Source organism: Nicotiana tabacum, chromosome 17, assembly GCF_000715075.1.
Source record: "Nicotiana tabacum cultivar K326 chromosome 17, ASM71507v2, whole genome shotgun sequence".
NCBI lineage: Eukaryota > Viridiplantae > Streptophyta > Magnoliopsida > Solanales > Solanaceae > Nicotiana > Nicotiana tabacum.
Genome location: NC_134096.1, coordinates 95,971,114 through 95,998,184, shown reverse-complemented (window position 1 = coordinate 95,998,184; position 27,071 = coordinate 95,971,114). Strand labels below are relative to the sequence as shown.

Genomic DNA, 27,071 nt, shown 5'->3' with positions numbered 1-27,071 from the left:
GGGCCCATTTGGCGTAGAAGAGTATTCAAATCAAACACATGATTGGCCATTTCTTGAATTCTATTTTTTTCTAAAGAGTATAACTGACATCCATATGCAAGTGAAATTAATAACCAAAATTCGATGAGAATGTAAATAAATTTAACTTTGTTAGTGTATATATAGGTTAAGTTCGTTTTTAAATATTCCAAGATCGTAAGTTTAGCTATCAATTGTTTGTTCAACCAAACTAAAGGAATCATGTGTATTTCATTCTAGTCCTTTTAGTGGAGGTCAATATTCATTCAAGGTATTAAATATCCAATTCTGTTGTAATCTGATTAACGTTTATCAAGAAAACAAGTGTAACAAACCAGCTATTCAATACTTCTATTGCTTCAACCTAAGGAAATTACTAACTCTAACTCAAAACTATTACAGGAATTAGAGATGCTAAACAGAAATACAAATGATAGAGAAGAAGGGATGAGAAGCTCAGACTAAGAATGGGGATGAGAGGATACAGACACTCGAGAAGGAAGATGAGGAGAAGCAGACATTTTACTCAACAATACGCATAATTCCTGAAGCCGTAGGCCACTTTCCTTTTAAACCTTTGTCACGTCTTTCCCTACTCCACCTGGATCCCAAACGGATCTCTTGTTGGGTTGTCTTATCCTTGGGCTTCTTTGTGGTCTAGCCCTTGGCCCAACAACTTGGCCAACCTTCCAAATAATTGGCCCACAAGTATTATCTAAATTATTCCTGTTTACAACAATACTCCCCCCTGAATTGAGAACCTTGCCCTCAAGGTTCTGCAGTAGCACGTTCTGTTGGTTAGGCTGGTTATTGCAACACTTGAGCGTAGATATGCGAGAAATAGGATATATTCGTTTAGTTTCGAAAAGTTCAAATTTAAAGGCAACAACCCAAATATGCTGAAGCACTTTAAAAGGACCAAAGTATTGCCTTCTCAATTGATGATATTGCTGTAATCTCACAGAGTGTTGCCAATAAGTAGGAAGTTTGACAAAAATACAATCACCAACTACAAAGTGATCTTCAACTATACTCGCATGCACGTCAAGCACCAGATGTGCTAGCTTAGCGGATAGACAAGGCAATATTACTCCTAGAATGCCAGCATAATAAGAGACAAGTGGATTACCTTCGTGTTTAATAAATTCAACCATCTCCGTCGAACAGTCTGTGAGTACCGTTAATTTGTGTTGTTGTTGAAATGCTCTGATTACTACAGTCAAGATCAGTAAACTAAAGAATATCAATCCATAATTATAAAGCTCTTTTCTGCCACTAGACAAACTACATGCTCTTGATCCACAAAGTAACCTATTAGGTCCGCATAGTTGAAAATTAATTACAACAATGACCACAGTAATTGCATAATTGCAGCAAGACTTATGGCAAGACGTGGCTTTCTCCTATGTTGCAATATTGTCATCCTATTGGATTTCCTTGACTGCATCCACAAACTGCACAAATATTTTGCGATCTCCGCCTGTAAGGATTGAACTTGTAGCACTCGTGCAGGTCCTGCCTCATCGAAAACATTCCAAAAAGCATTACAAAGATTAAAATCCTCTATAAAATAGTGCAAAGAATATTTGTAATATGCACAGGTTTGTGGATAAAACACTTTCGTTCTAGTACAAGAGAAATTCATTAACACGACTTGGCTGCTAGAGAGTGACGAACAGGAAGAAAATGTATATTCCTCACTCATTGGGCCAAACAAGAGTGATGTAAGAAGCTTCAGTTGCAATGTATCTGAAACATCTTTTTCCAATGCAAAATCAGATAGCAAAATGGAAGAATGTATACACCATTTCCGTCCAGGATCCCACACTTGAGTCATAGAGCTAGAAGCCACATACTCTAGATGACTTTTTAGAGTTAAGATCTCGGAGTTTATCCTTGGTGCCATGATAATGTGCTTCCCAAGACAGCTCAACTCAATTTCAAGCTCAGTTATAGGTTGGTTGATAAGAATCTGAAGACTTAGAACTCGAGACCTAATAATAAACTCCAAATGATTCGATAGAACTTTCCCTAGATGTTCTGAATCCATCCGATGAGTAAGATTCTGTAAGATTGGGCAAACAATTGCTGGAACCATTTCCTCTTTGACATTTGTAGCTCCCTTGAATAGGCTAGTAGCAAATAGCTTCTGTTGAACCACATTCTTTGAGCCTTTAACTTGCACATTGCCATCTAGATAAACGGACGTCAGAGGAAGTTTAAAATCATTAGATATGGAGTAGAAATAAAAATACCTCTTTACTTGTAAAACCCAATTCAAAGATTTCTCGTCGTTTAAACAACTCAGTACCACGTGATGACCCTGTACCATCGGAGCTTGAGATAAGTCAACCATGGTAGATGGAGTCGATATGAAGAGTCCAACATGAACAGATAATGAGTGTACCAAATTCAAATCTATAGCCAACATTTTATAGGATAAAGTAGTATGGCGATGCGGTATTATGCAACCAAAAACTACAAGCCGAAAATGACATAGTGATGGCTGCTTAATTATTAACGTGAACTCTTTATCCTACGCTGGTTCTTCATACCCAACGAATAAAATTTTATCAGAAACATACCTCGCAATATCTGAAACCTTATTAGCTAGCATAAATTCTTATAAAAAAATTTCCACAGACATAGACTCCTGTGAATATGAAGCGGTATGACATTTTCAAATGGATGTGTGACTTCAGCAGTGCTCGCAATCTCTTTCGGCACTACATCCTCTCTACTAATCAAAGGTACCAGAAAATTAGTTGTGTTCGTTTCAGCTTCATTATCGCAAGCAATTGCCGCATCAGTTGGAGAGACATAGTTCTTGTCAACGGTTCGTCTGGGATGTCCATCAGGCACCTTGTCTTCCTCAGAATCACCATCTTCTAAATCAGATTCATCAGCGAGTACCGTGGAGCAGCAATTATGAGACATTTTATCGAATACCTGGCCTTCTTCTGAGAATTTCACCTTCTTAGTCATCAATTCATTACCAACTTGTAGCTCTGTAAGAATCTCAACCTCAATATGACTTCCATCAGCGATATCGTACATGGAATCAACATCAATATGTTTTTCTGGTAATGCAGTAACGCACTAGGTTCAACATCCGCTTCATCATCTTGTAACGTGCTAGTTGCCTTATCCGCCATTTCCTCGAGCACCTCGTATGCCGAGTTAAGGTTGTTGCTGTCTAAGTGTTTATTCCAATACTGAGGCGAGGGTGAGGTGCTAATGTTGCACCACGATGGAATAGCCGCAGCTCGTGCTAGAAACTTTTCCTCTAACTTTCGCTGCTGGTGAACGACTAAGCACCCACCAGATGCTTCTTTAGTTCGAGTGCGAAAACGCTGCTTCAGTTTCTCCTTGAAATGATTCCAATCAAAAAATTGCTTATTTCGAAACAGCCAATCAAACCAAGAAGAGTTTCTTCGTCAAGGTAGTGGTAAGGAAGAGGTAACCAGTCCTTCTCCGAGAAGCCAAGGTAGGTGAAGTACAACTCAGCCCGAAAAATCCAACCCTCTGGGTTTCCATCGGTGAATCGATCTAACACCACCATTGTTGGAGTACGAACGATGAAAGCACCAATGTAACAAACCAGTTATTCAATACTTCTATTGCTTCAACCTCGAAAGGAAATTACTAACTCAACTCAAAACTATTACAGGAATTAGAGATGCTAAACAGAAATACAAATGATAGAGAAGAAGGGATGAGAAGCTCAGACTAAGAATAGGGATGAGAGGATACAGACACTCGAGAAGGAAGATGAGGAGAAGCAGACATTTTACTCAACAATACGCATAATTCCTGAAGCCGTAGGCCACTCTCCTTTTAAACCTTTGTCACGTTTTTCCCTACTTCACCTGGATCCCAAACCGATCTCTTGTTGGGTTGTCTTGTCCTTGGGCTTCTTTTTGGTCTAGCCCTTGGCCCAACAACTTGGCCAACCTTCCAAATAACTGGCCCACAAGTATTATCTAAATTATTCTCGTTCACAACAACAAGTATTGTCAAACTATTCATAATATTTTTGGGTCAAATGACTACATTAAGTAAAATTAGGGACCAATGAGTGATCAGCATTGCATGATCCGCCTAGCAAAGACAGATACGAGTTACATTAATTTAAATTAGGGACCAATAGATGTTTTATTTTTCACTAAGAACATATATAAAACCTTGACAGAATTACCAATTTATGCAGAAGATGCATAGGACACAAGCAATGGTGGGAAAAATTAATACTATAAGTGTTCTAGTATTTCACGAGTGAGAACATATACAGCATCTTGTGAACGTAGGTCTTTCCTGGAGTCACAATTGTCGAAGGGAAATTCGGATGATTCACAGCATCTGGGAACCCTTGAGTCTCCAAACACAAAGCTGAATGAGGCTGATATACACATCCATCTTTCCCCTTTTTATTAATGACAAAGTTTGCAGTGTAGAATTGGACACCGGGTGCAGATGCTTGTACAACCATCACTCTTCCTGACTTCTTATCATATACTATTGCCACAGGTTTCATTTTCTCACTGCTGTCAAGTACATAGTTGATGTCATATCCATTTTGGTGTTTGTTGATCATCTGGCTCCCCACTTTACGAGGTTTTAGGAAGTCGTATGGCGTGTTCTTGACAGGGATGATTTCGCCTGTAGGAATGAGATGTTCGTCTACTGGAGTGATGTGTGATGCAAAGATTTGAATAACGTTGGACAAGATATCGCCACTGTTGTGTCCACCAATATTCCAATAAGAATGTTGAGCCAAGTTAACAGGGGTGGCCTTGTTTAGAGCTTTTGCCTTCATTACCACACTAAGCTTGTAAGGATCTTTCAATGCATAAGTAACTGAGACACGAAGATCACCAGGAAATCCTACAAAAGACAGCAATGGATTTGGTTATTTATAGGATTCTTCAATATATTGAAAGATATATTTGCAGTGTGGTATCACTAAACCAAGACTCGCCTTCTTCACCATCACCACTGTGGTAGGTTAAAGTAATGTGAGGATGTGAACCATGTCGCTCATGTTTGCTCACCTTCCAAACAACATGGCTAAATCCTTTAGGGCCGCCTGTAGATATCAAATTTTTGCATCAGGAAAAGAGAAAGCAAATTTGTGTAAATGGAGGTGAAAGTTGAAGAGAAAGCAAGTAAAGGGGTACCATGCAATGTGTTATTGCCATTATTAGCGATGAGCTTATAAAGGGTTCCATTCAAAGTAAATTGAGCACCACCAATTCGGTTAGCAACTCTTCCAACTATTGCTCCAAAATAACTTGTATCATTCTGCACAAAGGTATTTTCATATTTGTTTATGACTGAAGATTTGAACAGTATCAGGAGGCTAATTCCATATTCACATCCATTGGTTTCTTGGAAAGAATTTCATAATTGAACACATTTTATGCCCTTATTAACTTAGAATGTGACATTATTAAGTTCACAATCCTCCATCATGTGTAACCCGACTCTAGAATTCACATGTGAAACTTGTTAAAATGAGCTTTTCAAATGTTGGTTTTGGTATCCTTTGAGATAGTCCATCAGACCTAAATATTGGGCGTGCGAATAAAGTCTCATATTGGAAGTTGATAAGGAAATAAAAGCTACATATAACGTGTAATGATACTCTTAATGGTGTGACACATTTTGGAGAAAATCGTGCTTGTTTGGCCGAAAACAAACAATATCATATCCAGTGGTGGACGCACATGGTGGAAAGTCGCTTCGTCAAAAAATAATACTGTGTATATACAGTGGCGGACGCACGTGGTGGCAAGCGGGTTCAACTGAACCCGCTTAATCAAAAAATAATACTGTGTATATGTATAAATTAGGATTAAAGCTGCGTAAACTTTGTATAAATATTTTATTTGAACCTACTTGACAACTATTATTTTACGACTAAAGTTATGTACTTCTAAGATTGAACCCGCTTGCACAAAATCCTGGGTCTGCCACTGATCATATCATGTTAAAAGCAAATTCAAATAGATCCATTAGAACGGAACAAAGTGAATGAACCTTGTATTCCTTGATAGTGTCATATCCAAGAACAACATCACCTATTTTTCCTGGAAGGGAGCAAGACAAGATAGGACTGATTTCTCAGAGGAATAGCAGAAAACAAGAACAGATGTTAAAATAGGAACATATTTTCCAAAATATGGCATTGATTAAGGTAAAAGAGAGACGTACCATTCTTATCAGGAACAAGAACAGAGATGATTCTGGCACCATAATTGGTGATTTTAACAGAGAAATCTCCTTTCTTGATCTCATATATCCCTATCTTTCGCCCTCTAACAATGAGAGCAGACCACAGATGAAGAATGAACAAACATATCAACAAACTATTAACCTTTGAAGACATAGTCAACTCCAGTTTTTGAGACTTAGAGAGTGTGCTTGAATATATGCACTCTTCCTTTATCCTATGGCCTTAGTATGGAAAATTGTTTTAACTGCATGTGCACAAAAGAGAACTTGTCAACCAATAATCTGTGTGGAAATGGGACATATCCGTAGAAAATCGACAATGATGAGTGTGACGTCTTAGACCTTTCCAATTACTTGATGTATATTACTAGTTATTATATTACATGCAGAAGTAGCCGTTTGTGTTGACTTGTAAACAGAATACCTTCAACTTCACGGTATACAGAACCTCATGGTCGATATGAAGGTTTGGATTGCATTACGTAATCTTTCTTGATCTATGGAAAATTTTTTAGATAATTAATTGAAATAGCTTACCTTATATTGCACAATGATGACTAAGAAGAAGAAAAAAAGGCAGCTAACACTTCATCTAAAAATAAATACATGAGCAAAAGAAGAGATTCAAATAGAACACAAGTGAATATTGAAAATAACCTAAATTTTTAAACGACTGTGTCCTCTTAGCACTTTGCTTCCTCCTTGTGTTTTCTGTAATTCTAGCTCAACTTCTTGCCTTCCGTACTGTGTTTTCTCTTAGAATTTTTTTGAACAGTTAAAGAAAATTATTCAAGGAGAAGCAGGATTTAGCTATTTAAGGAGAAGCCGTTTCTGATTTTAAGTGTTGTCAGGTTATTATTTAAGGATAAGCAGTTTCTGATTTTGAATGGTAATTACTCCCTTACCATTAATTGCATTTCTGATAGTTTTATTTTGACTGTTCATTCTCACATAAAAACTGGCTGGGTAGTGCACAATTTCAATCTTCATTGTCGTTACTACTTTTGGCTAACTTCAACGTATATCCATATTAATGAGCTTCATGTTAGCCATACTAACTACCAATTACTTATTAGCAGATTGATAAGTAATAGCAGGCTTGTGTTTAAAGAAAAACAGAAAAATAAGTAGAAAGGTAAAAAAAAATGAGAAAAGAACAATACTATTGTAAAGTATGCGTGGAGTCACCCTCAACGGCCAATTGTTTGACAGGAAAGGATCCTACCTTCTGGTTGTTTCTACCTTTAAGTCGTGGAACCTTCTTTTGGCTCTGTATAAGATTGGGAATATTTTCCGAGGCAGTATCATACATTGATATGAATAGAAACTGAAGTGTTTATGAACTTATGCAGAGGTAATACTTGTGTCCCATAAGAATCACATTTAATAACAAAACAAGACTTTTCCAGACAGATGACAGCCAAATGTTCTTCTCCGGAGAAGCATATGGGGCTAATAGTGCCAATAAAAGAATAAAAAAAAAAAAAAAAAAAAGATAAAAATATATCACAAGAATCCTGTTAAAAAAAACAGAGTCTCCAGGTCTACAACCAACTATACAATCCCTGCAAACACCCCCAGCAATACTAATGGAAACACGAAATATGCTATCATATCAAACAACAGTTATTTGGAATTTGCAGTTTAAAGTTCTACAGAAAGTAGCGGAAGAACCAATTGATGTCGTCAACACATGCAGTACTAAAGTTCCTTGAGTAAGCAGAATGTTGAACTCATCTCTTCCAACCAGGGTGAAGCACCTTTTCTGAAGAGGGAGCCAGAAGGTAATCATTGAGTCAGTGAAGTTTTCAAGTTGATGAAAGTAAATGAGCTTGTAACTATCAATTCTGTGATGATCTAAGAGAACCATTTGTAAAAAGATAAAGAGCCCAAACAAACAAAAAACACTATCAAAATGAAGGATGCCATTAATGCCAGGCCATTTTACATATGGAAGTGCTTTGACATATCGAATGTGCTAGAATCATGCATTTACTTTTCTTTTGAGAAATTGACTTTTGTTGCTGTAAACCAAGACAGTGTGATAGGGAAGAAGATTGATGCACCTAATCTGGACCCAAACAGTAATAATTGTCATATATCACTAAAGAAAAACAAGTTCTTTTGATAAGTTACTTGAGAAAAACAAGTACGTGCATACTTTCCTTTTGAAAAAGTAACCACATACTTTTCAAAGCAACACAAAATAACGAAGGCCCGAGAGAGAAAACTCGCATCAACCTACAGGAATTTCATTACATACCCCACTATTGGAAACAAAACAATCATCTCAGATAGCAAGAAACATGTGACAAGACCAACTTGTAACTAAAATGTCCCTATTCATTGCTTCTTACCATCTTTAGAGGATGACATTGGTCTGTTCTTGTTTCCACCTTTTCCATTTGCTTGCACTGGCCTTTGTACTCGAGGTGACGATGTGTTGAATTTGCCATTGGTAGAGGAAGGTAGAGAATGACGCCGAACAAAACCATTTTCAGCTCCATCTTCACTTACCTTAGCAGATCCTTGAGCTTTAAGCTTTGCCTTAGCAGATTGAGTGGCAGCCATATAACTAGGCACGTTTGGTGTATTCTGTGAAATATTCTCAGAATTCTCCTGCTTGGTGGGAAGAGATTTCCTCCTCCTAGTTCTTTCTTTGGCAGCGTGATCTTCCATCGAGCTAAGCTCCTCGTTGACGACTGGGCTGTTTGCAGTGTTCCCAACATCCTCCAATTGCTGTTGCTTAGTGGTAGGATGATCAAGCAGTTCATTACTTGGTTCATCCACTGCTACAGGTAAAGGAGCTTCAGTTACAGCCAATTTCTCAATTTCAGGAGCTGAATCACTCGTTTTCTCAGAAGAATTAACCACTATTTGTTCAACATCTGGAGCTGAGGATTTTGATGTTTTAGCTTGAGCTTGAGCTTGAGCTTGAGCTTGAGCTTGAGCCTGAGCCAGATTAGGAGTTTGTTGTACCTTTTCCGTTTCTGTTTCTGTCCTTTCTGAAGGTGTTGCCAAAGCTGCAGAAACTTTTCTTAAATTGCGCTTGACTTTCTCAAGTTCATTTTGAGGCTGATCCGGCACTGGCTCTATGTGAGGATGTGAGAATTTCCTTGGGTTACGTTTAGCTTTTTCTGGTTCAGAGGAACTTACGGCATAAGCATCTCCATTTGCTGATGTAAGAACCTTCTTGACACTTCGTTTTGATCTTACTACTTCTGTTTCAACACTCTGCTTGTTACCCTGTTTCTTCTGCGACTTTGCTTCAACAACTTTCTTTGGTTGTGGAAGTGGTTCCCAAAACCGAGATAGTGACCATCGTTCAAGCCATTGCCAAGCTGAATTAGGTTCACACGCATCATACTGAAGGCTCAAGGGCATGGCTGTTGGCACTGCCATAAGTAGCTAAAACAAGCAAGAGATTACCATCAAATACAGAATTTTGTTTGCTATCATAAAAATAATAAGAATTACTTCACAGTCCCAAATGGTTGGATTATTACTATTTGAGTCAAACTGTTTTTAAATGATCAGTTCAAATATTTTTGTTTAAAAAAGATTGTTATTTTAGTACTTTTCATGCAATTCCCAGATACGTAAATTATATTCCAAAATTACTAAAAAATGTTCGATATCGTACTAAACATTAGATGAGTTGACTCTTGTACTCTAAACACCGTCATTGACGGAGGGAATGATATCTGTTCCAACTTCCTATGTTGATTTTCTGACCTTCACATCAACTTTAGGTAGTAAACGGATATCCATTAGATCTTTGTGATACACATACTACAGGTCAGGCTTCGTCATTCAAATCAACATTATCTCTTCATGATAAGCAACTTCAGCTCAACTTCCAGTTCTTCCTTTGTAGTGCTGAACATCTAGCATAGTCACTCTACTGAGGCACTAAAGATGAATTTACTACCACATTTGTTCAACTTTCTCAGAAAAAACTAGCACAAAGGAACAACTTCAGCAAAAGACAAATGCAAAATGTTACAGGATCAGCAAAAGACAAATGCACAAAGGAACAACTTCTGCAGCCACATTGCAGTAAATGAAACCAATGCCGAAAATCAGCAACACTTTTGCACTCTGGATATATAGAATGTTGAACCTGTATCAGAGAAACCAGACTTTCTGACCTTCTAAGATGCATCCCTGCAGTTTTACTAATCTTCCCTCACCCCTTCATTTAATTACACATTGGGGACATTTCCAGGTTCCTCAGCCTTAGATAAAGCTCAATAACTTCCCAGACCCATCTCCTTGTACGTGGTTTTCTCTATTTTGGCACCTCCCTGACCCATCTTCAACCATAAAACCACCCAAAAGTAAAGGATAAAGTAACATTTTCTTTTTCTAACTCAAACCATATATATTATCAGCCACACAGATCTTCAACGCAACACCAACCTAGGGCCAAAAGGGGAAAAAGAAAAAGAAAAGAAACAACACCTAACAGGAAAACCCTGTAATACAACAATAACTTGTTAGTTAACAACGGCGCAGGGAGGTCAACAATACCTTATGTGGAAATGCACTAGCTGTCAGTTTTGAAGGCCTCTGCTCAGGATTCTGGTTAAACAAAGAACACATGGTACACAGAGTCAATAGCCAAAACAATTTTTACCAACATGAATAAGTGCAAAATAGATACTACTACAATCCGTCAAAGCTGACAAAATGGGAAAAGAAAAGCAGTAGCAGATACTCGTCTTGTATTATAACAAAAGTCAAAAAAATATTTGATGTAAACAAATCCAAAATTTCTTTTTTATAACTCTGCACTTCCTTTTTCGGATCGTCCAATTTTATGTGCACTTCCTCTTTTGGATTGTCCCAAGTGTTTTGACACACTATTAAAAACATGAAAATCAATTACATTATTCTTCGCTATACTTCTTCTATCACTAAAGTGTTACAGGTTAGTTAAACTCGCTACGAGAATAATATTGAAGTCAAACTAACTCCTCATCTATCCTAGTAAATATCAACTCCATCTTGTCCTTATGCCTATGCTTTTATAAGAGGAAAAAAAAAAGGAAACGAGAATACAAGCAAGCAAGGTGAAGAAAAGCATCGTAGATTGTATTGCAAGAGTTACCTTAAGTTCTCCAAAACTATACTTTCTAACCAGCTGATTCCCAGAATGTAAGAGTCTAACACTTTGACCACGAGCTAATGCCTGAATCCTGACAATCGCCTGCATGCAGCGTAGAGTAGCAACTGCTTGCCTCCTAACCAAGTGTCCACGAATAAGTGCTTGTAGCCTTATGATGCCTTTGAGAGCTCGAAAAGCCCGACGAGCCTGAGGAAAGTTACCAGTGGATAAGGACATAGCAAAAAGAACAATTGAAAGGTGGATCATGCTTTGAAATTAGAAAAGGAAGAAACATCTAAGCTTCTTCAGTTTTTAAGTCCAACTAGTGGGTTTTACCTAAAGCTATGCGTCTGTAAAGAAATTATGCTGGTTTGCAAAAAATGACAATTGACTATTTGACTTAAACACAAAAGGCTCTAATGCAGAATTAATTTACACAAGCAGATAATTAGGAACCCTAGTGCCACACAAGCAATGTCTTTATAGAGGATCACATAACTTCTACTGCCTCAATTAAGCAGAAACAAAGGCTCTAAACCCCTACAGATTTTAGACATTATGTGCATAAACATTCAAACTGTTCCACGATCTAGAGAGACACGATCCATTATAGTGAATACCTCAAATCTTGAATATCAAATTAAACTCTTAATAGACCGTACGGACTTTCTTTAGAGATCAAAGTTGTAAATTCTGCTATTAAACAATACCAAGTAACCCCTAAAGGCTGCTTGTGCTTTGGTGGCAGCATGCTCTAGTCTTTCCATCTCAGCATCATCTGAGAAAATTTCCCCCTTCACATGCGGATCTGCTTCGTGTGTTGCAGAAGATAGTGAGGCGGTTTCGCATGCAAAGTCAGTGCTTGTCCCTTTTTCCAATCCAGCCTGATCACACTCACCACCGCTATCCAAATTCTGAACTGGTGGATCCAAAGTTGGTGAATTCAGAGCTAGATCCCCCAATGGTGCTTTTGCAGACGATTTTTTCTCACCCGTAACATCCTTCATACAAAACATAGATTAAGATAGCAGATACCTCTAAGTAACTTAATAACATAGAGTAACAAAATTAAAAAGAATCTTCAGCAGCAAAGAGAATTTCGGAGGAAATTTGTAAAATGGCATCAAACTACTTGAGTTAATAAGGAATAATGATGCAAGACATGCAGCTGAGCTGATTTCCAAAATCTACTTAGTATGACATGAGAGTGTTGCATTTGCACTGCAACTTTCACTTACACCTAAGTAGGGTGAGAGAGAGAAAGGCGGTATTGAACTCATTTTCCTTTGATAGTTAATTAAGAAACAGAAGTGCCAAATTGCTGAAACTGGATCGAACCAAACAATAGTAGTAAAATTTTCATAAATTCTCTGTAATGCTGTAGAATTATGACATAATAAAAAATATTCTGTTATACCTTAGATAAATGAGACTTGGATGATTTCTTGCCAAAAAGCACAGCCTTGATCCATTTGGCCGGAGATTTCCCCATTGCACACAGCAAGCTGCTCAACTAAAGAGGGATTTCAACTGAATCCTGCATTATTCAATTAAAAAATAAACTTCTCCTTAAAACAGGTAAAACGTGAGCACTAGATCTGAGCTAAAACCACAAGAAAAAAGCAAATTGATAATTGAAGACATGCAAAATTAAAGAGAAAACAAAATGTGGAGTAGGGTTTAGAGAGCAAATGCAGGTCAGATCTGAGAAGTACCTGATGAATTGGAAGCTTCTTTTAAGATCCCAAACTTAGCATAGCTGAATTGAAAGTAAAAATTCCAGAGATAGTGAGCTAAAGAGAAATAACAGAAATCAGGTGAAAGATTGATTGAGATGAAAGCTAAATGGAAAAAAGAGAATGCAGCTGCTAACAAATGAGCAGGCCCATGAGGCCATAGCTATCCATACCTTGAGGAAGATGGACCCCTCCACCGCTTTTTTCTCTCTCTCTGGAATGATTCTGCGAGTAGTAGTAGTGAATAGTGATGGAGTGGTACATATACGATTTGAGTACAACTGTATACTGTAGTTGTTATACTGTCGCTTTTAGTAAAGTTGGTAATTTCCTGCTAATCTACTTTTTGAAATTTTCATTAAAACCATACGACGCCGTTTGTGGATAGATTTAAGAAAAATATCCTTTGCTGATAATTAGGTTTGTATTATGAGTCCTTTAGATGCACCTAAACTCATTATGATAATAAATTAGAGTAGTGATAAATTACCTAAACCAAACCAAATCCCGTCAACGTTCAACAGTCTCTTCTTTCTTTGTTTTTGATTTATTCCTTTTTCAATATGAAAGAAAACAAGTCTTCATGTGACATTTCATTAGTTAAGGTGTCACATTTTAAACAGTAATGTGATCATTTGAATTTCAATACTTTTGTTGATCTCCACAAATTAATAAATACCAAAAAAGTAATAATTTGAATGCTTTCACATAGTGGTCCCATTTTATTTAAGTTATATTGGTAATAATGATACTACTATTAATATGTTAAAGATTAGTATAATACTTGACTTTTTTTAGTTCAAAAAGATACAAAAGAAGGTAGTCAGTAAGAAATTTTACTTTATGAGTATGTATGACTCTTTGTCCTAGATTTCTATTGCTATCCATTGCTCCATTTTTTTTTTGATTTTCATATAATCATGTTGTTATTGCTGCTTATCTTTCTTGACTTTCTTAACTATTGTATTTTCTCTTCACTCCTACCGAAATTTTATTTTTCTTGAATCGAGGGTTTATCGGAAATAGTATTTTTACTTTAATAAGGTAGGAGTAAGGTTTGAATATACATTATTCTCCCAATATTTTACTTGTAACTTGTGGGATTACATTATAATTGCTGTTGTTGTTGTTGTGTGTATTGACTCTCTAGACAGGCACTTTGTCTTTTGATTCCAGATACTTTGGGATTAATGAGAGCGATATAATAAGCTGTAGGAAGAAACCTCCAACTAAAGAAAAAATTGAAGACAAAGGTGAATAAATGCAGCATAGACAGCGCATCCCTATCCAAGTAAGCATCAGTAAGCACCTTTGTAATGATTTAAAGCTGCGGTCCCCCTTTTTTTGGTTCATTAGGTACACCAAACAAACTGAGTCTTCTCATTATTCCTCAACTTACCTATAGGGCCATGTGCTTTCTTTTTTACTTGCCAAACGAACGGCATATTCATCTTGTTTCCCAATTTTCTTTATACTACAAATGGATTGCAGCAAATATCTTTAACTACCGTTAGCAAAAAAAATAATTCTTTCTACTTCCCTGTCAAAAATTCAAATACATATTATATATATTGGTTGTCTTCTTTTTATTTTTTCCTTCTTTCTTTGTACAAGCAAATAAGAGAAAGGACCTTATCAACAGACATAAATATCACTCCTTAGTTGGCTCTTTTAGATGAATTGAATGGCTTCAAACTCTAACCTAAACGTATAAACTTCATAAAGGATTTTTGATGTCTGAACAATAGTAAATTCTCTTTTCTTTTATTATTTTTTACCATCATGATACTTCAGTGAATCGAGACTGATTGTACCATCTAACGACACAACAGGTTAAAGATAAGAGTTACTTGTTCGATTGAGCAGGTGTCGCTCGTCAACAATGATACATTAGAGACCTACGTAGTGCAGCACATGAGATTCAATTGTAATAGCATGTTACATTACCACTAAGCGGTGATAGAACCGTGAAATGATAAAAAGTCATCCCCTCTTAATTAAAAGTTTATGGTTCGAATCTTGAGAATAAAGTCCAGTCCTTTTGATAGAGAGCATTGAAACCGTAGTAAGCTTTCTATGACGCGAATTTAAATTAGATGAACCCAATAAATTTCAAATATCAAAGGGTTAATTATTTGTTCCCTTCAACATACAATACAGACGACGTGTATAGCAATGAATGTAGTAGAGGTCCCTATGTTTACAAGGCGAGGAGTATATGTCAATGAATCCACCGACAATGGTAGATCCTCGTAAATTGCCAAGCTTAGCTTAACAAGTGTAATGACACACTTACCAACTGTGTATCCAAGGGGGAAAGGTTATTTTTTCCGCATCATCACACTGCGCGTTTTCCTTGTGACCAACATCACGAGAGAAATCTGAGTCTCAATCGTAGAGCAATGGAATATATTATACAGTTCCATTTGGTTGCGAGGCAAGCAGTATATACCAATGAGTCCACCGACAGTTTTAGATGCTTGTAAAATGTAAGTAACGCATATCCCACTGTGCCTTTTCCTTGTGACCAACTTCACGAGTGTTACCGTTCACCGACTCGGTTCTTTAGAAAAATAAAGGCAATTATAGGATTTTCTGTCACACAAAACTGACAGCCAAGCTAAAAGACAGCGATTAAATACAACAATAAGGAGCATCATCCAGTTGTCTCCCGCTTACCCTCAATCCGAAAGTTGTGAGGAAAAATATACACATACACATATAACGATCATGAATATGTGGACTTCAAAACAATAAACAATCGTTATCAAAGGTAATTATAGGTGACACAGAGATCTTAATAATCGAGGGTCGAGAGAGCCAAATATCCTAATCTAGTGATCATCTTATGTTGCCAGATAGAATCTTGTCATCTAAATACATTAACATGAAAAAGCGTATAAATCAAAGCAGTTGCTGTTTCCAATCCCTAAAACCTCCTTTCTATGGGCAAGCCATCTTCTGAGCTCTTTCGCCTCAAACCCTGGCTCATCATTAGCAGCCGTACCAGCTGAAACAAAGTTAACTGCTTATATAGCTCTTCTTAGTCAATACACACCATGGAGGTAGGTTTCCAAGCAGTGGGTATTTCAGCTGCACACCTGTAAAACTCAACTACGGAAAAGATTATAATTAGGAATCAAATAATAAAAGATCAATAGCCACTACCTCGCCTAAATCCAGATGCTCTTCAATTAGTACTATTTTTTTTAATCCCAAGCTCTTCAATTACTGCGACCACACAAAAAGGCAAACATTCTATGCCTTCACGACGTTTCATAATTGTTTGACATTTGCAGCAAGTAAAACCACAACCTAGTTCTTGCAACATCTAGAAATGTAACCATCCCTTTGGATGTCATCGTAAGCGCCTCCAACTAAGAACCGCACTACAACAGTCACTGCAGATCCAATATTGGGTGATAATTCAACATTGATGGTCCTGCAAATCTGCAATACCCATTTAACAGATCCTATGGCCTGAAATTAAAATTAGTGTGCAACTTAGATCTTTACAGTGGCACTCAAGACAGGCAGAAGATTTTTGACTTATCTATCTCCTCAATTACTTGGTGTTAAAAGCCCAAATCTACCTATTATTTACTTGCTCCATCAGACAATGATAGATGAATGATATTGCATTCACAGGGAATTAAATTGCTAAACAAAAATATCAGATGTTTATCCATTTTTCATTCGGTCTCATAGGACCGACAGAAGAGAGCTTCAAATAATTTGGATACAAAAGATCATATGTACAATGTCTCATGGTCGAGTAGCAGAACATGAAGATAAAGGCAATCAGAGTTCCTACAACACATAAAAGGACAATTTCCTGCTACATTTATTTTTAATGTAGCAACAGCACTGAAAAGTTTTCAGCTTGACACAGGCACCCCTACCAGGAAAATCTCCCATAAAGGATTCAGCCTGAGAGATCTTAGTCTGCTGTCCAGCTCTGCTCAACAATCTCACGCACCTTCCTGTTGTACTCGCGCTTATTCTCACTAAACATGCGTGCTGCTTCTGAATTAGCTGGCGAGTTTGGGTTTGGATCACAGAGCAAAGACTGCATTTGGAAAAAGTCACACATTAGGGACTGTTTACAAGCAGAGATGCTAATGCTAATGCTTTCAGTTCAGTTTCATTTACTCCAGCCCACGTTTTACTACCTAGTTTGGTTAATGAGAATTCACTTGACTATATTGGCCTCACACCAGACATCGATTAAATTTTAAAAACAAATGATAAGAATCACAAAAGGTATAAAAACACTACTGACAACCAAAAACTGAACTGGACCTTTATGGAAAGATAACAAAAATATGGCAGTGACAGAAGATCTTTTGAACTCCCAAGATTAGTGCCTAGGTGAAACATAGTGAAATAGACAGAATGTCTTGAGCAGCCAAGTAAGACAGGCACCAACTGAGCAGTGTCTCAGATAGAATTGAGCCTAAGTAAAAACTGCTTGAACCAAATAAATTTCACCAAAAAAACTCCAGCATTTATATACATATTCAATGATTTAAGAACAAGGACCTGTTTGCTTTTGATTGCTTCTTTTCAGTTACAATATTAGTTTATTAAATTAGTTAATTTACTAGTAATAGTGAAAATGATATCAAGCACAGTATATAGTAATCTATGAACATATTTTATCATCTAATTTGAACCAAATAACGAAGCCTGCATTCCCAACTTATCCAAAATAACAGATATCCTGTTCTCATCATTGTACACTACCCCCCCACCAGTTCAAGCAGAGAAATGCAAAGGAACACATAACTCAATCATTAAGTGTCCACTAACACCTACAGCCAAAGAGCTACTTAACCACCAAGAATATCATGTCTTAATAGTGGTATACTACTAGTGCAGAATACGAAGTACAAAAGGACACCAAGCTACAAAGCTAATCAAGGTGGGGACAAAAGAGATGGTCTATGATGCGTCTAAAATAAATGCCATCACTAGGATGTCCATTATTCTGCATGGAAACACACACACGCGCACACACACCAAGGGAATAAAATGAAAGATGATCTTCATGATATGTTTCTCCAATATTCTGTATAGACACAAGGCATAATGATGTACATTTAATAACAATCTCAATGTACCTGGATTGAAGTAAGTATAGCAGCTACGTCATATATAGGACTCCACTGATTTTGCAGTATGTCCAAGCATATACTTCCATCGGCATAAACTGAGCAATAGATAAGTATGAGAACTCAGCAAAACCAAAGTCAAATTTTCGCTTTGCATGACAAAGTAGAATCAAGTCTTTTTATGATAAGTAGAGTAGAATCGAGGCTAATACAAAAGGCAAGAAGTAGCCATTTTGAATGGCGTGAGAGATCTAGGATTAACTTCTGCACAATGGCACAAATGAAAGATAAAGACATAAACCTAATTGGTATAAACACATTAGATCAACTCTCTCAAAAAGCCAATACTTGAACATTATAGATTACATTGCTCAGATTGCATGGGCTGTTTGGTCAAAATACAACAGCCCACTGCTTTGGCATGTAATCTTCATGTTCCCTTTTTCTTGGTCAGCTATTGCACGACCTGTGATTTTGACTAAGTGGGCTATGAAAGTGCTCTGATAAACTGATATCAGAGCTTAACAGAACTGCTTTTCGGAAACACTTAGAAACCCTCAACCCTCACGTTTCTCTCTTGTTTCCCACTTTGCTATGAACACAAAAGACAAGTATTGACAAAGACAAGGCAGAAACGCGGCTAAAAACGTGTAAGAGTGCATGTTTAACTTAGGAAAGAGTTCCTTTTTGTAATAACTTGTACCCATGTCTGTGTAGTGCTTGTATCCGAAAGTGGGCTAAGGCTGGAGCGTTGGCGGAATGATAGCAAGGAGTCTCAATAGCTAAGGCAAGGCTATGTGAGCCAAAATACAAGCAATGGCACGGGTAAGGCGGTCTTAGTTTGCAAAAACGTGTAAGAGTGCATGTTTAACTTAGGAAAGAGTTCCTAAATTGGGCTTAGAAGATTATGGTACTCGTATTGCTTGGTCTGGTGAAAATGGAAGAAAAGAAAAATAGGTGTAGCAAAACAAGAATTTCAACTAACAAGCAGTACAGTACGTGGAATAATATAAGTTGGGACATATACTAAGCTATAGGTCTTAACACATACATAACTCAATACTCACATGAATAACAAAACACATTCAATAAAGCTACCAGAATATGACTAATTCTCTCCTATTCAAGAATTTCAAGAAACAGAGAATTACTGTAAGCCACAGTAATTAACTGTAAGCCACAGTAATTACCAAGATTTCTGCAATATTTCCATCAACCAATCATAATCATTGGGAAAAAAGTGTCACATTAAACGACTCATTAACACTGCAACAAAGAAATTGCCTATTACATATACTAGTCTCAGGGTACGCACTTTGTGCGCGTATCCTATATTCATGAGTACATAACTTTCAAATATTCCAAATCCAGATTAACCAATGTGTATGAGTTATTAAAAATATTACAAAAAATATATAATATCCAAAAAATAATAACCCTATTTAGCAAGCTTAAAAGAAGAAATTATGTCCTACATCAATTCTCAAATGATTTATTATGATTTCTTGCTTTGTCCCCACTTGCCGAAGTTATTCAATTGTCTTCTTTATTTTTGGATTAATTAGCATATGCTAGATACAAATAAGTGAAATGATAAGATCGTACTGATATATCTCTTTATCTCCTCTTAAATTAGATTATTTGAACATGAAGTACACTTCTCAAGTTTTCTTTCAAAAGTTATCTGTCAGCTTACAAAATAAATTTACTTATATGATGAAGTTGAAAAAGAATTGAATTGAGTATTTTCTCTAATCAGTTAATTAAGAGCTCAATTATTTATTCATTTTAATATCAAAATTTTGCTGCCTTTGTTAGTTTCAAATTATGGTCAAGCTATTCTTAGGAAATATAATACGTAACATTTATATTTTTGATATTACAATATTATAGTATTATATAAGGTAAACTTAATTAATTTTGATGTCCTAAATATTAGCATTTCGTGTGTGGTCGTTCAAATAAGGAAAACTTTGATAAGCAAAGTTTTAGTTGACTTTAAAATGCTAAATATTAGGAAAATAATTAAATGACTATTTTGTCTAGTGTGAATTCTATTTTAAAAGGGTAAAAAAGATGAACGATATTTTGCTAAGTGCCTTCGTGCTTTTAATATAGTATAGATAAGGGATTACCACTCATTTAAGTTCAAGGATAAAGATTTGGGCCGACCTTTGCAAAGGTTGACTAGATGGAGTCAATACTTTCTTAAAGAGTTAAGGAGTGAATTAAATTACCAAATGTGTTATCTAATATAAGTGCATACCACATACTATATGTCTGGAATGGTTGGATATTGAGATTTTTAAAGGAGGAGAATGTTTTGTGAAGAACAATGCTAATAGTCAAATATGGATTGAGACGAATGAAGGAGAAAAACAATTTTCTACATTCCTTATAAGGACATTCTATATTATATAGGTATTACAGTGAGTGATGGCATCAGAATTAGCTCTCGGAGAGACCGGTGATGTTAGACTAGCAATACAGGATTAGGAATAATAGAAGATTGAGGAATTTCTTCACAGGATATATGAAATGGCCTATTGGTGGTGAAGGCATGATAGGATGATACAGAAGGAGAGAGCACACTACAAGGAATTGACTGAAATGGGAATTGAAGGGTTGATGCAGAAGGTGAGGCCATGTGGGATATAAAACGCCTAAGAAGCTAGCTTCCTTCTCGAGGTACATGGTGTGAGACGCAATACTAACTATACTAAAAGGTCTCTGAATTTCTATAACCTCTTGTCAATACTACTAGTCGTCACGCCACTTCCTACAAAAAAACTATCAAGATAAACTCAATCAAACAACCTAAGCTTAAAGTTGAAATTTTACCTTTTCTAAGAAGTTTGAAATTTTACCTTTTCTAAGAAGTACAACTACGTGAAGAAAGAGGGAGAGAAAGATGAAGCAAAATTACTTGGGCTACTTACTATTTGGATGGAACATCCTGGAAATAAACCGCACAGTTGGAGGCTTGTTGGGGTAATCCTCCGTAAATTGAAGTGTGAGCTTAAACGTACCTGTAGATAGAACACATATTTAATAGTCAAAACTGGGGTGGAAGGGCATGACTGTAAATTATGATGGTTCTTGTCCATATAAACTAGAGGCGCCTGCTCATCCTTCATTTCATTGAAAGAGGAACAACAAGGATGGAAAAGAAAAGTGAGAGCAAATCTTAATAATGACAATCAATGTTTTTATAAATGACTAACTACCTTAACCACCTACAAGCAAATAAGAATATTCAGCACAGACTGGATCAGAATATTATCATGCACCACAGAAACAGATTCCTAGAAACCTTCTTCATTAGGAGAATGGGAGCATCTCAGCATCAAGAAGCACAAAGTGGACTAAGCTAATATGCATTACTTAAATGGAAGTGATGAGATCCACACAAGTATGTTTCATCCACAGTCAAGTGATAATTGCCCTTTACAAAACACTCACTGCGCGATTTATGCATTCATAAGGAATATAAAAATGACAAAGTAAAGTAGAAAACTGCAAGTGGCATTTGATTGAGTAAATATTTCTTAGGAGGTATCTAACTATCTATATGATGGACTAAGATTCAACGTAATGCTTCTGTTCGTATTTTAAGCATAAATATGAAGAGAGAGAAAAGACTGGTAACTGAGCAACAATTTCCTCACCTCCATCCCAAGGTGTGTCATCAGGACTGCATTTCAAAGAAAAAAGAAAGTTCATAAGTACAAAGAAATTACAGCAGAAAGTAGAAAAAATGATGCAGAGAATCCTGCAGATACCCGAATATAACAGCATTCCAGAGCATAATATTGTTGTCAAAAGGAGCACCACTGATGCCGGCAGGAGGATCCTGCTGTAACCTCTTAAAATCCCTCATCAATCTTTTCCTCGCCGGCGTCGACATCCCTGACCACCTAATCCCACAACTCACAATTCATCAACTTGCTAAATTCAATTTTAGAAAATCAAAAGTTCAGCTCCCTACACTAATAAGCCACTAAAATTAACGTAGCAGTTTAGATTATAAGGCAATCACATGCCAATAAATCGAACCGAGTCAAAAACAGTAAAACTAGGAAACCCTAGATCCACAAAAACATGAAATTATTGCATACATTATAGTCCAAGACATCACCATTGATTAAACTAGGATTCATGTGAAAATGAGGGAGATTAAATTACCTGAGTGATGAAGCGGCAAGAATTTCAAAGAGAATCGATGAGATTGTAATTGAGCTTGGATGAAGACTTGAGAGTTTCTTGTGCGTCACCTGCTTATAGGAAATGAAGATACTGAGTTTGCGTGATATGTAAGCTGGTGAGATACGTGACCTGATACATCAGATGCGCGTACGTACAGCTAATAGCCTGATAGTGTGATTACGTGGACACTTTTTAAAATGGAAAAGTTATACATTCAACAAAAATTAGCTAAAGTCCCGCGGATATATATTTTATATACATATATATATATATATATATATATACCGGCCACTATTTTTTTGACTGGTTGACTATTTAGGTTTAAACAAATTTTAATGTCATAATAAAATGATTTGAGACTCACTTAGATAAAAATCATACATATATATATATATATATATATATATATATATATATATATATATATATATATATATATATATATATATATGTGTGTGTGTGTGTGTGTGTGTGTGTGTGTGTGTGTGTGTGTGTGTGTGTGTGTGTGTGTGTGTGTGTGTGTGTGTGTGTGTGTGTGTGTGTGTGTATTTGTAACGACTCGATCAGTCGTTTTGAGCTCTAGCGCGTCGCTCGGGGGTTTGAGGCCTTGGGTAGTTTCACTTCATGTTTTATGACTTGTACGCGTAGTCAGAATCGAATTTCGGGAAGTTCAGAGCTGATTTTGATGGAAAATTCTAATTTCGGAAGCTTTAAGTTGGAAGAATTAGCTAAGGTTTGACTTTTGAGTAAACGATCTCGGAATCGGGATTTGAAGGTTCCAATAGGTTCGTATGATAATTTCGGACTTAGGCGTATGTTGACTATGTTCGGGTTGAGTATCGGGTCGTCTGGTATCATTTCGGCACTTATTGTGAAAAGTTGGCATTTTGAAGGTTTTAGAATTTTCTAAGTTTGGTTTGAAGTGGACTTTGGTGATATCGATGTTCTACTGGGGTTCCGAGCCTTGCAATAGGTTCGTATCGTGATTTGTGACTTGTGCGTAAAGTTTGGCGTCATTCCGGAATGTTTTGATATGATTCGGACGTGTTCGTTGAAGTTTAAAAGTTTGAAAGTTGAAAGAAAGATTTTTATCGTCGATTCATATTTTTATGTTTTTTGTGGCATTTCGAACCTTTGGATAAGTTTGTATAAGATATTGGGACTTGTTGGTATGTTCGTACGGGGTTCTGAGGGGTTCGGGTGAGTTTCAGGGTAGTTTTCGGACCATTTCTTGGCCAATTTTAATTGCTGATTTTTTGCTACAGCAGTGTGCATCGCTATCGCGGACATTCGACGCGTTCGTGAAGAGCAAGATGGGAGAAAGGGGTTTGTGAATCGCATTCGCGAAGAAGAAATTTCTGCTGCACAAGCTAATTTTGGAAGCTCATATCTTGCAATCTATAAGGATTTGGGAGATGATCCAAAAATATAAATTGTAGACGTTGGTGTCTAGTTTTCAGAAAGTCAAACCATTTATCATTTGGAGTTTTGTATAAAATATTATGACCATTATACTAGAGGCTGTCTAGAGGAGTTAGACAGCTTGTTCTTCGCGATCGCTATTGGTTTTCCGTGATCGCGAAGGGCAATTTTGAGGTGAGAAAAATTGTGCTTCACGATCGTGAAGGGTAAATACCTGGGCAGAAGCTATATTCGGGGGTTTCATCCATTTTATCATATTTGGAACTATAGAGCTCGGATTGAAGCAATATTTTAAGCGATTTTCGCCATATGAATTGGGGTAAGTATTCTCTACTCGGTTTTGATTATATTTCATGAATCTATCCTCATTTTTGGCATTTGATTGATGATTTAAAATGAGAAATTAGGGGGGTGGGGGTTATCTAAAGCTTCATAGAGTGAATTTTTGAGTTTTAACGTCGATTCGGAGTCGGATTTGAGTGAAACTAGTATGGTTGGACTCGTAACTGAATGGGTTGTCGGATTTTGTGAGTTTTGTGAGGTTCCGAGCATGTGGGCCCCGGGGGTTGACTTTATTGACTTTTAGAGTGGAGTTGAAAATTGTTATAAATTGATTTATTTTGAGTATTAGAGTATATTTTTATTGCTTTGCACATTGTTTGACTAGTTTTGGAGCGACGAGCATTGGTTTGAGGTGTTAGAGTGGCGTTGGAGTCGGTTATGGATCTTCGGAGCGAGGAAAGTCTCGTATCTAACCCTATAAGGGGGAATTTACCCCGTAGGTGTTATATTCCTATGTGCTACATGTTGTGGGAGCTACACACGTATGAGGTGACGAGTGTCCGTGCGTATGCTAAAATTCCTGATTATGTCCGGATAAACTTAGGTTCATGCCATGCTATAATTGTACTATTTGAGTCATCTTTGCTCATTTAATTCCTTTATTTCGCGTTACGACTTAAGACTAGACTTGCCTAGAGTGATAGACTCGCTATTGTAGAGATGTGACGAGCTACTTGATAATCCGCGGAATAATTTGTGCTTCCCTTATGAATTCCTCTTGCGTTGTGCGTTTTCATCGCAAAGCTTTCCTTAAAGTTTATAACTCATACTTTTATTCGTGAGTGAGGTCAAGAACCCGTTAAAGCTTCTTACTCTAATAGGATCGGGTTGATCGCCTCGGCAGGATTATATACCACACTGTTATGGGAGCGGATCGTTCGCCTCGGCAACATAATAGACGCATCTATGGTTCGTGTCCTTCGACCCTCGGCGGTGTACATATTATTATGGGATCGGGCCGTACAACTCGGCATTTTTATAAAATGCTTTTATGAGATCGGGTTGTTCGCCTCGGGCAGCGTCGTGCGTAATATTTGACAAGAAACCAGTGTATCCGTGTGTTTTCCTGATTTGAGTTGTAACGAACCTATCTGGTGAGGTCCATTTCATATATACTCCGGTTGAGGAGGTAATTGATAATTGAGAGCTTGAATTTACTGTTTAGAGGAGGATTGTACCACGTACATATATTTGTTTATACTGTTTATTACCCTGCCGTATATTTGTTTATTTTCTACTGTATTTGAGTTATTAGACCACTAATATGCTACACACGGCTGACTTTGGAAGCTCATATGTTGCAATCTATAAGGAATTTGGAGATGATCTAAAAATACAAGTTGTAGTCGTTGGTGTCTAGTTTTCAGAAAGTCAAACCATTTGTCATTTGGAGTTTTGTACAAAATATTATTGCCATTATACTATAGGCTGTCTGGAGGAGTTGGGCAGCTTGTTCTTCGCGATCGCAATTGGTTTTCCGCGATCACGAAGGGCAATTTTGAGCTGAGAAAAGTTGTGTTTCGCGATCGCGAAGCATTTTTCCGCAATCACGAAGGGTAAATACCTAGCTAGAAGCTATATTTTGGGGGTTTCAGCCATTTTATCATATTTGGAGCTATGAAGAACGGATTGAAGCGATTTTCGCCATGTGAATTGGGGTAAGTGTTCTCTACTCGGTTTTGATTATATTTCATGAATATATCCTCGTTTTTGGCCTTTGGTTGATGATTTAAAAACAGAAATTGGGAGTTTTTGTCTAAAGTTTCATAGAGTGAATTTTTAAGTTTTGAACGTCGATTCAGAGTCGGATTTGAGTGAAACTAGTATGGTTGGACTCGTAACTGAATGGGTTATCGGATTTTGTGAGTTTTGTTGGGTTACGGGCATGTGGGCCTGGGGGTTGACTTTATTTACTTTTCGAGCGGAGTTGAAAATTATTATAAATTAATTTATTACGAGTATTAGAGTATATTTTTATTGCTTTGAACATTGTTTGACTAGTTTTGGAGTGACGAGCATCGGTTTGAGGTGTTAGAGTGGTGTTGGAGTCGGTTATAGAACTTCGGAGCGAGGTAAGTCTCGTGTCTAACCCTGTGAGGGGGAATTTATCCCGTAGGTGTTATATTCTTATGTGCTACATGTTGTGGGAGCTACATACGTATGAGGTGACGAGTGTCTGTGCGTATGCTAAAATTCCTGATTATGTGCGGATAAACTTAGGTTCATGCCATGCTATAATTGTACTATTTGAGTCATCTTTGCTCGTTTAATTCCTTTATTTCGCGTTACGACTTGAGACTAAACTTGCATAGGGTGATAGACTCGCTATTGTAGACATGTGACGAGCTACGTGATAATTCGCAGAATAATTTGTGCTTCCCTTATGAATTCCTCTGGCGTTGTGCGTTTTCATCGCAAAGCTTTTCTTAAAGTTTATAACTTACACGTTTATTCGTGAGTGGGGTCAAGGACCCGTTAAAGCTTCTTACTCTAATAGGATCGGATCGATCACCTCGCAAGATTATGTACCATACTCTTATGGGAGCGAGGCGTTCGCCTCGACAGTATAATAGATGCATTTATGGTTTGTGTCGTTCGATCCTCGGCGGTGTACACATTATTATGGGATCGGGTCGTACGCCTCGGCATTTCTATAAAATGCTCTTATGGGATCGGTTGTTCGCCTCGGCAGCGTCGTGCGTAATATTTGACAAAAAACCAGTGTATCCGTGTGTTTTCCTGATTTGAGTTGTGACGACCTATTTGGTGAGATCCATTTCATATATACTCTGTTTGAGGAGGTAACTGACAATTGAGAGCTTGAATTTACTGTTTAGAGGAGGATTATACCATGTACCTGTATTTGTTTATATTGTTTATTACCCTGTC

General features: G+C 37.1%; 3 protein-coding genes across 6 annotated transcripts; all 3 read right to left on the bottom strand.

Annotated features, from left to right (window-relative positions):
* Positions 1-4,253: 4,253 nt before the first annotated feature.
* Positions 4,254-6,530, bottom strand: LOC107806061 (uncharacterized). Its single transcript, XM_016630171.2, has 5 exons — positions 6,232-6,530; positions 6,058-6,107; positions 5,196-5,319; positions 4,997-5,104; positions 4,254-4,902 (listed from the first exon to the last, which is right to left on the bottom strand). The coding sequence occupies exons 1-5, from the start codon at positions 6,404-6,406 to the stop codon at positions 4,280-4,282; spliced, it is 1,080 nt and encodes a 359-aa protein (XP_016485657.1). The 5' UTR covers positions 6,407-6,530; the 3' UTR covers positions 4,254-4,279.
* A 1,073-nt stretch (positions 6,531-7,603) lies between these two features.
* LOC107806063 (protein IQ-DOMAIN 31-like) lies at positions 7,604-13,382 on the bottom strand. 2 transcript variants are annotated; one of them, XM_016630173.2, is made up of 8 exons: positions 13,272-13,382; positions 13,078-13,121; positions 12,780-12,899; positions 12,073-12,363; positions 11,366-11,569; positions 10,786-10,836; positions 8,610-9,660; positions 7,604-8,017 (listed from the first exon to the last, which is right to left on the bottom strand). In XM_016630173.2, the coding sequence occupies exons 3-8, from the start codon at positions 12,852-12,854 to the stop codon at positions 7,986-7,988; spliced, it is 1,704 nt and encodes a 567-aa protein (XP_016485659.1). In that variant the 5' UTR covers positions 12,855-12,899; positions 13,078-13,121; positions 13,272-13,382; the 3' UTR covers positions 7,604-7,985. The 2 variants fall into 2 exon arrangements, with proteins under 2 accessions (XP_016485659.1, XP_016485660.1); XM_016630174.2 differs by having other exon boundaries at positions 13,078-13,155; positions 13,272-13,342.
* Positions 13,383-15,820: 2,438 nt separating this feature from the next.
* On the bottom strand, positions 15,821-22,555 carry LOC107806064 (ubiquitin-conjugating enzyme E2 2). 3 transcript variants are annotated; one of them, XM_016630176.2, is made up of 7 exons: positions 22,398-22,555; positions 21,995-22,129; positions 21,881-21,906; positions 21,152-21,241; positions 18,222-18,310; positions 17,001-17,167; positions 15,821-16,212 (listed from the first exon to the last, which is right to left on the bottom strand). In XM_016630176.2, exons 2-6 carry the CDS (start codon positions 22,117-22,119, stop codon positions 17,039-17,041), a joined length of 459 nt encoding a protein of 152 aa, XP_016485662.1. In that variant the 5' UTR covers positions 22,120-22,129; positions 22,398-22,555; the 3' UTR covers positions 15,821-16,212; positions 17,001-17,038. The 3 variants fall into 3 exon arrangements, with proteins under 3 accessions (XP_016485662.1, XP_016485664.1, XP_016485661.1); XM_016630178.2 differs by having other exon boundaries at positions 15,821-16,199; XM_016630175.2 differs by lacking the exon at positions 15,821-16,212 and having other exon boundaries at positions 16,775-17,167.
* Positions 22,556-27,071: the final 4,516 nt, after the last annotated feature.

Excerpts from the sequence above, each read along its gene's own strand:
- LOC107806064 (XM_016630176.2), bottom strand. The coding sequence starts at position 22,119 with ATGTCGACGCCGGCGAGGAAAAGATTGATGAGGGATTTTAAGAGGTTA. Across the intron at positions 21,242-21,880 it reads TGACACACCTTGGGATGGAG|GTACGTTTAAGCTCACACTT; the intron begins GTGAGGAAATTG and ends TTCTATCTACAG. Across the intron at positions 17,168-18,221 it reads CTATACTTACTTCAATCCAG|TCTTTGCTCTGTGATCCAAA; the intron begins GTACATTGAGAT and ends TTCCAAATGCAG.
- LOC107806063 (XM_016630173.2), bottom strand. The coding sequence starts at position 12,854 with ATGGGGAAATCTCCGGCCAAATGGATCAAGGCTGTGCTTTTTGGCAAG. Across the intron at positions 10,837-11,365 it reads ATAGTTTTGGAGAACTTAAG|AATCCTGAGCAGAGGCCTTC; the intron begins GTAACTCTTGCA and ends TTGTTTAACCAG. Across the intron at positions 9,661-10,785 it reads CTAGTGCATTTCCACATAAG|CTACTTATGGCAGTGCCAAC; the intron begins GTATTGTTGACC and ends TGCTTGTTTTAG.
- LOC107806061 (XM_016630171.2), bottom strand. The coding sequence starts at position 6,406 with ATGTCTTCAAAGGTTAATAGTTTGTTGATATGTTTGTTCATTCTTCAT. Across the intron at positions 5,105-5,195 it reads TGGCAATAACACATTGCATG|GCGGCCCTAAAGGATTTAGC; the intron begins GTACCCCTTTAC and ends TGATATCTACAG. Across the intron at positions 4,903-4,996 it reads CAGTGGTGATGGTGAAGAAG|GATTTCCTGGTGATCTTCGT; the intron begins GCGAGTCTTGGT and ends TGTCTTTTGTAG.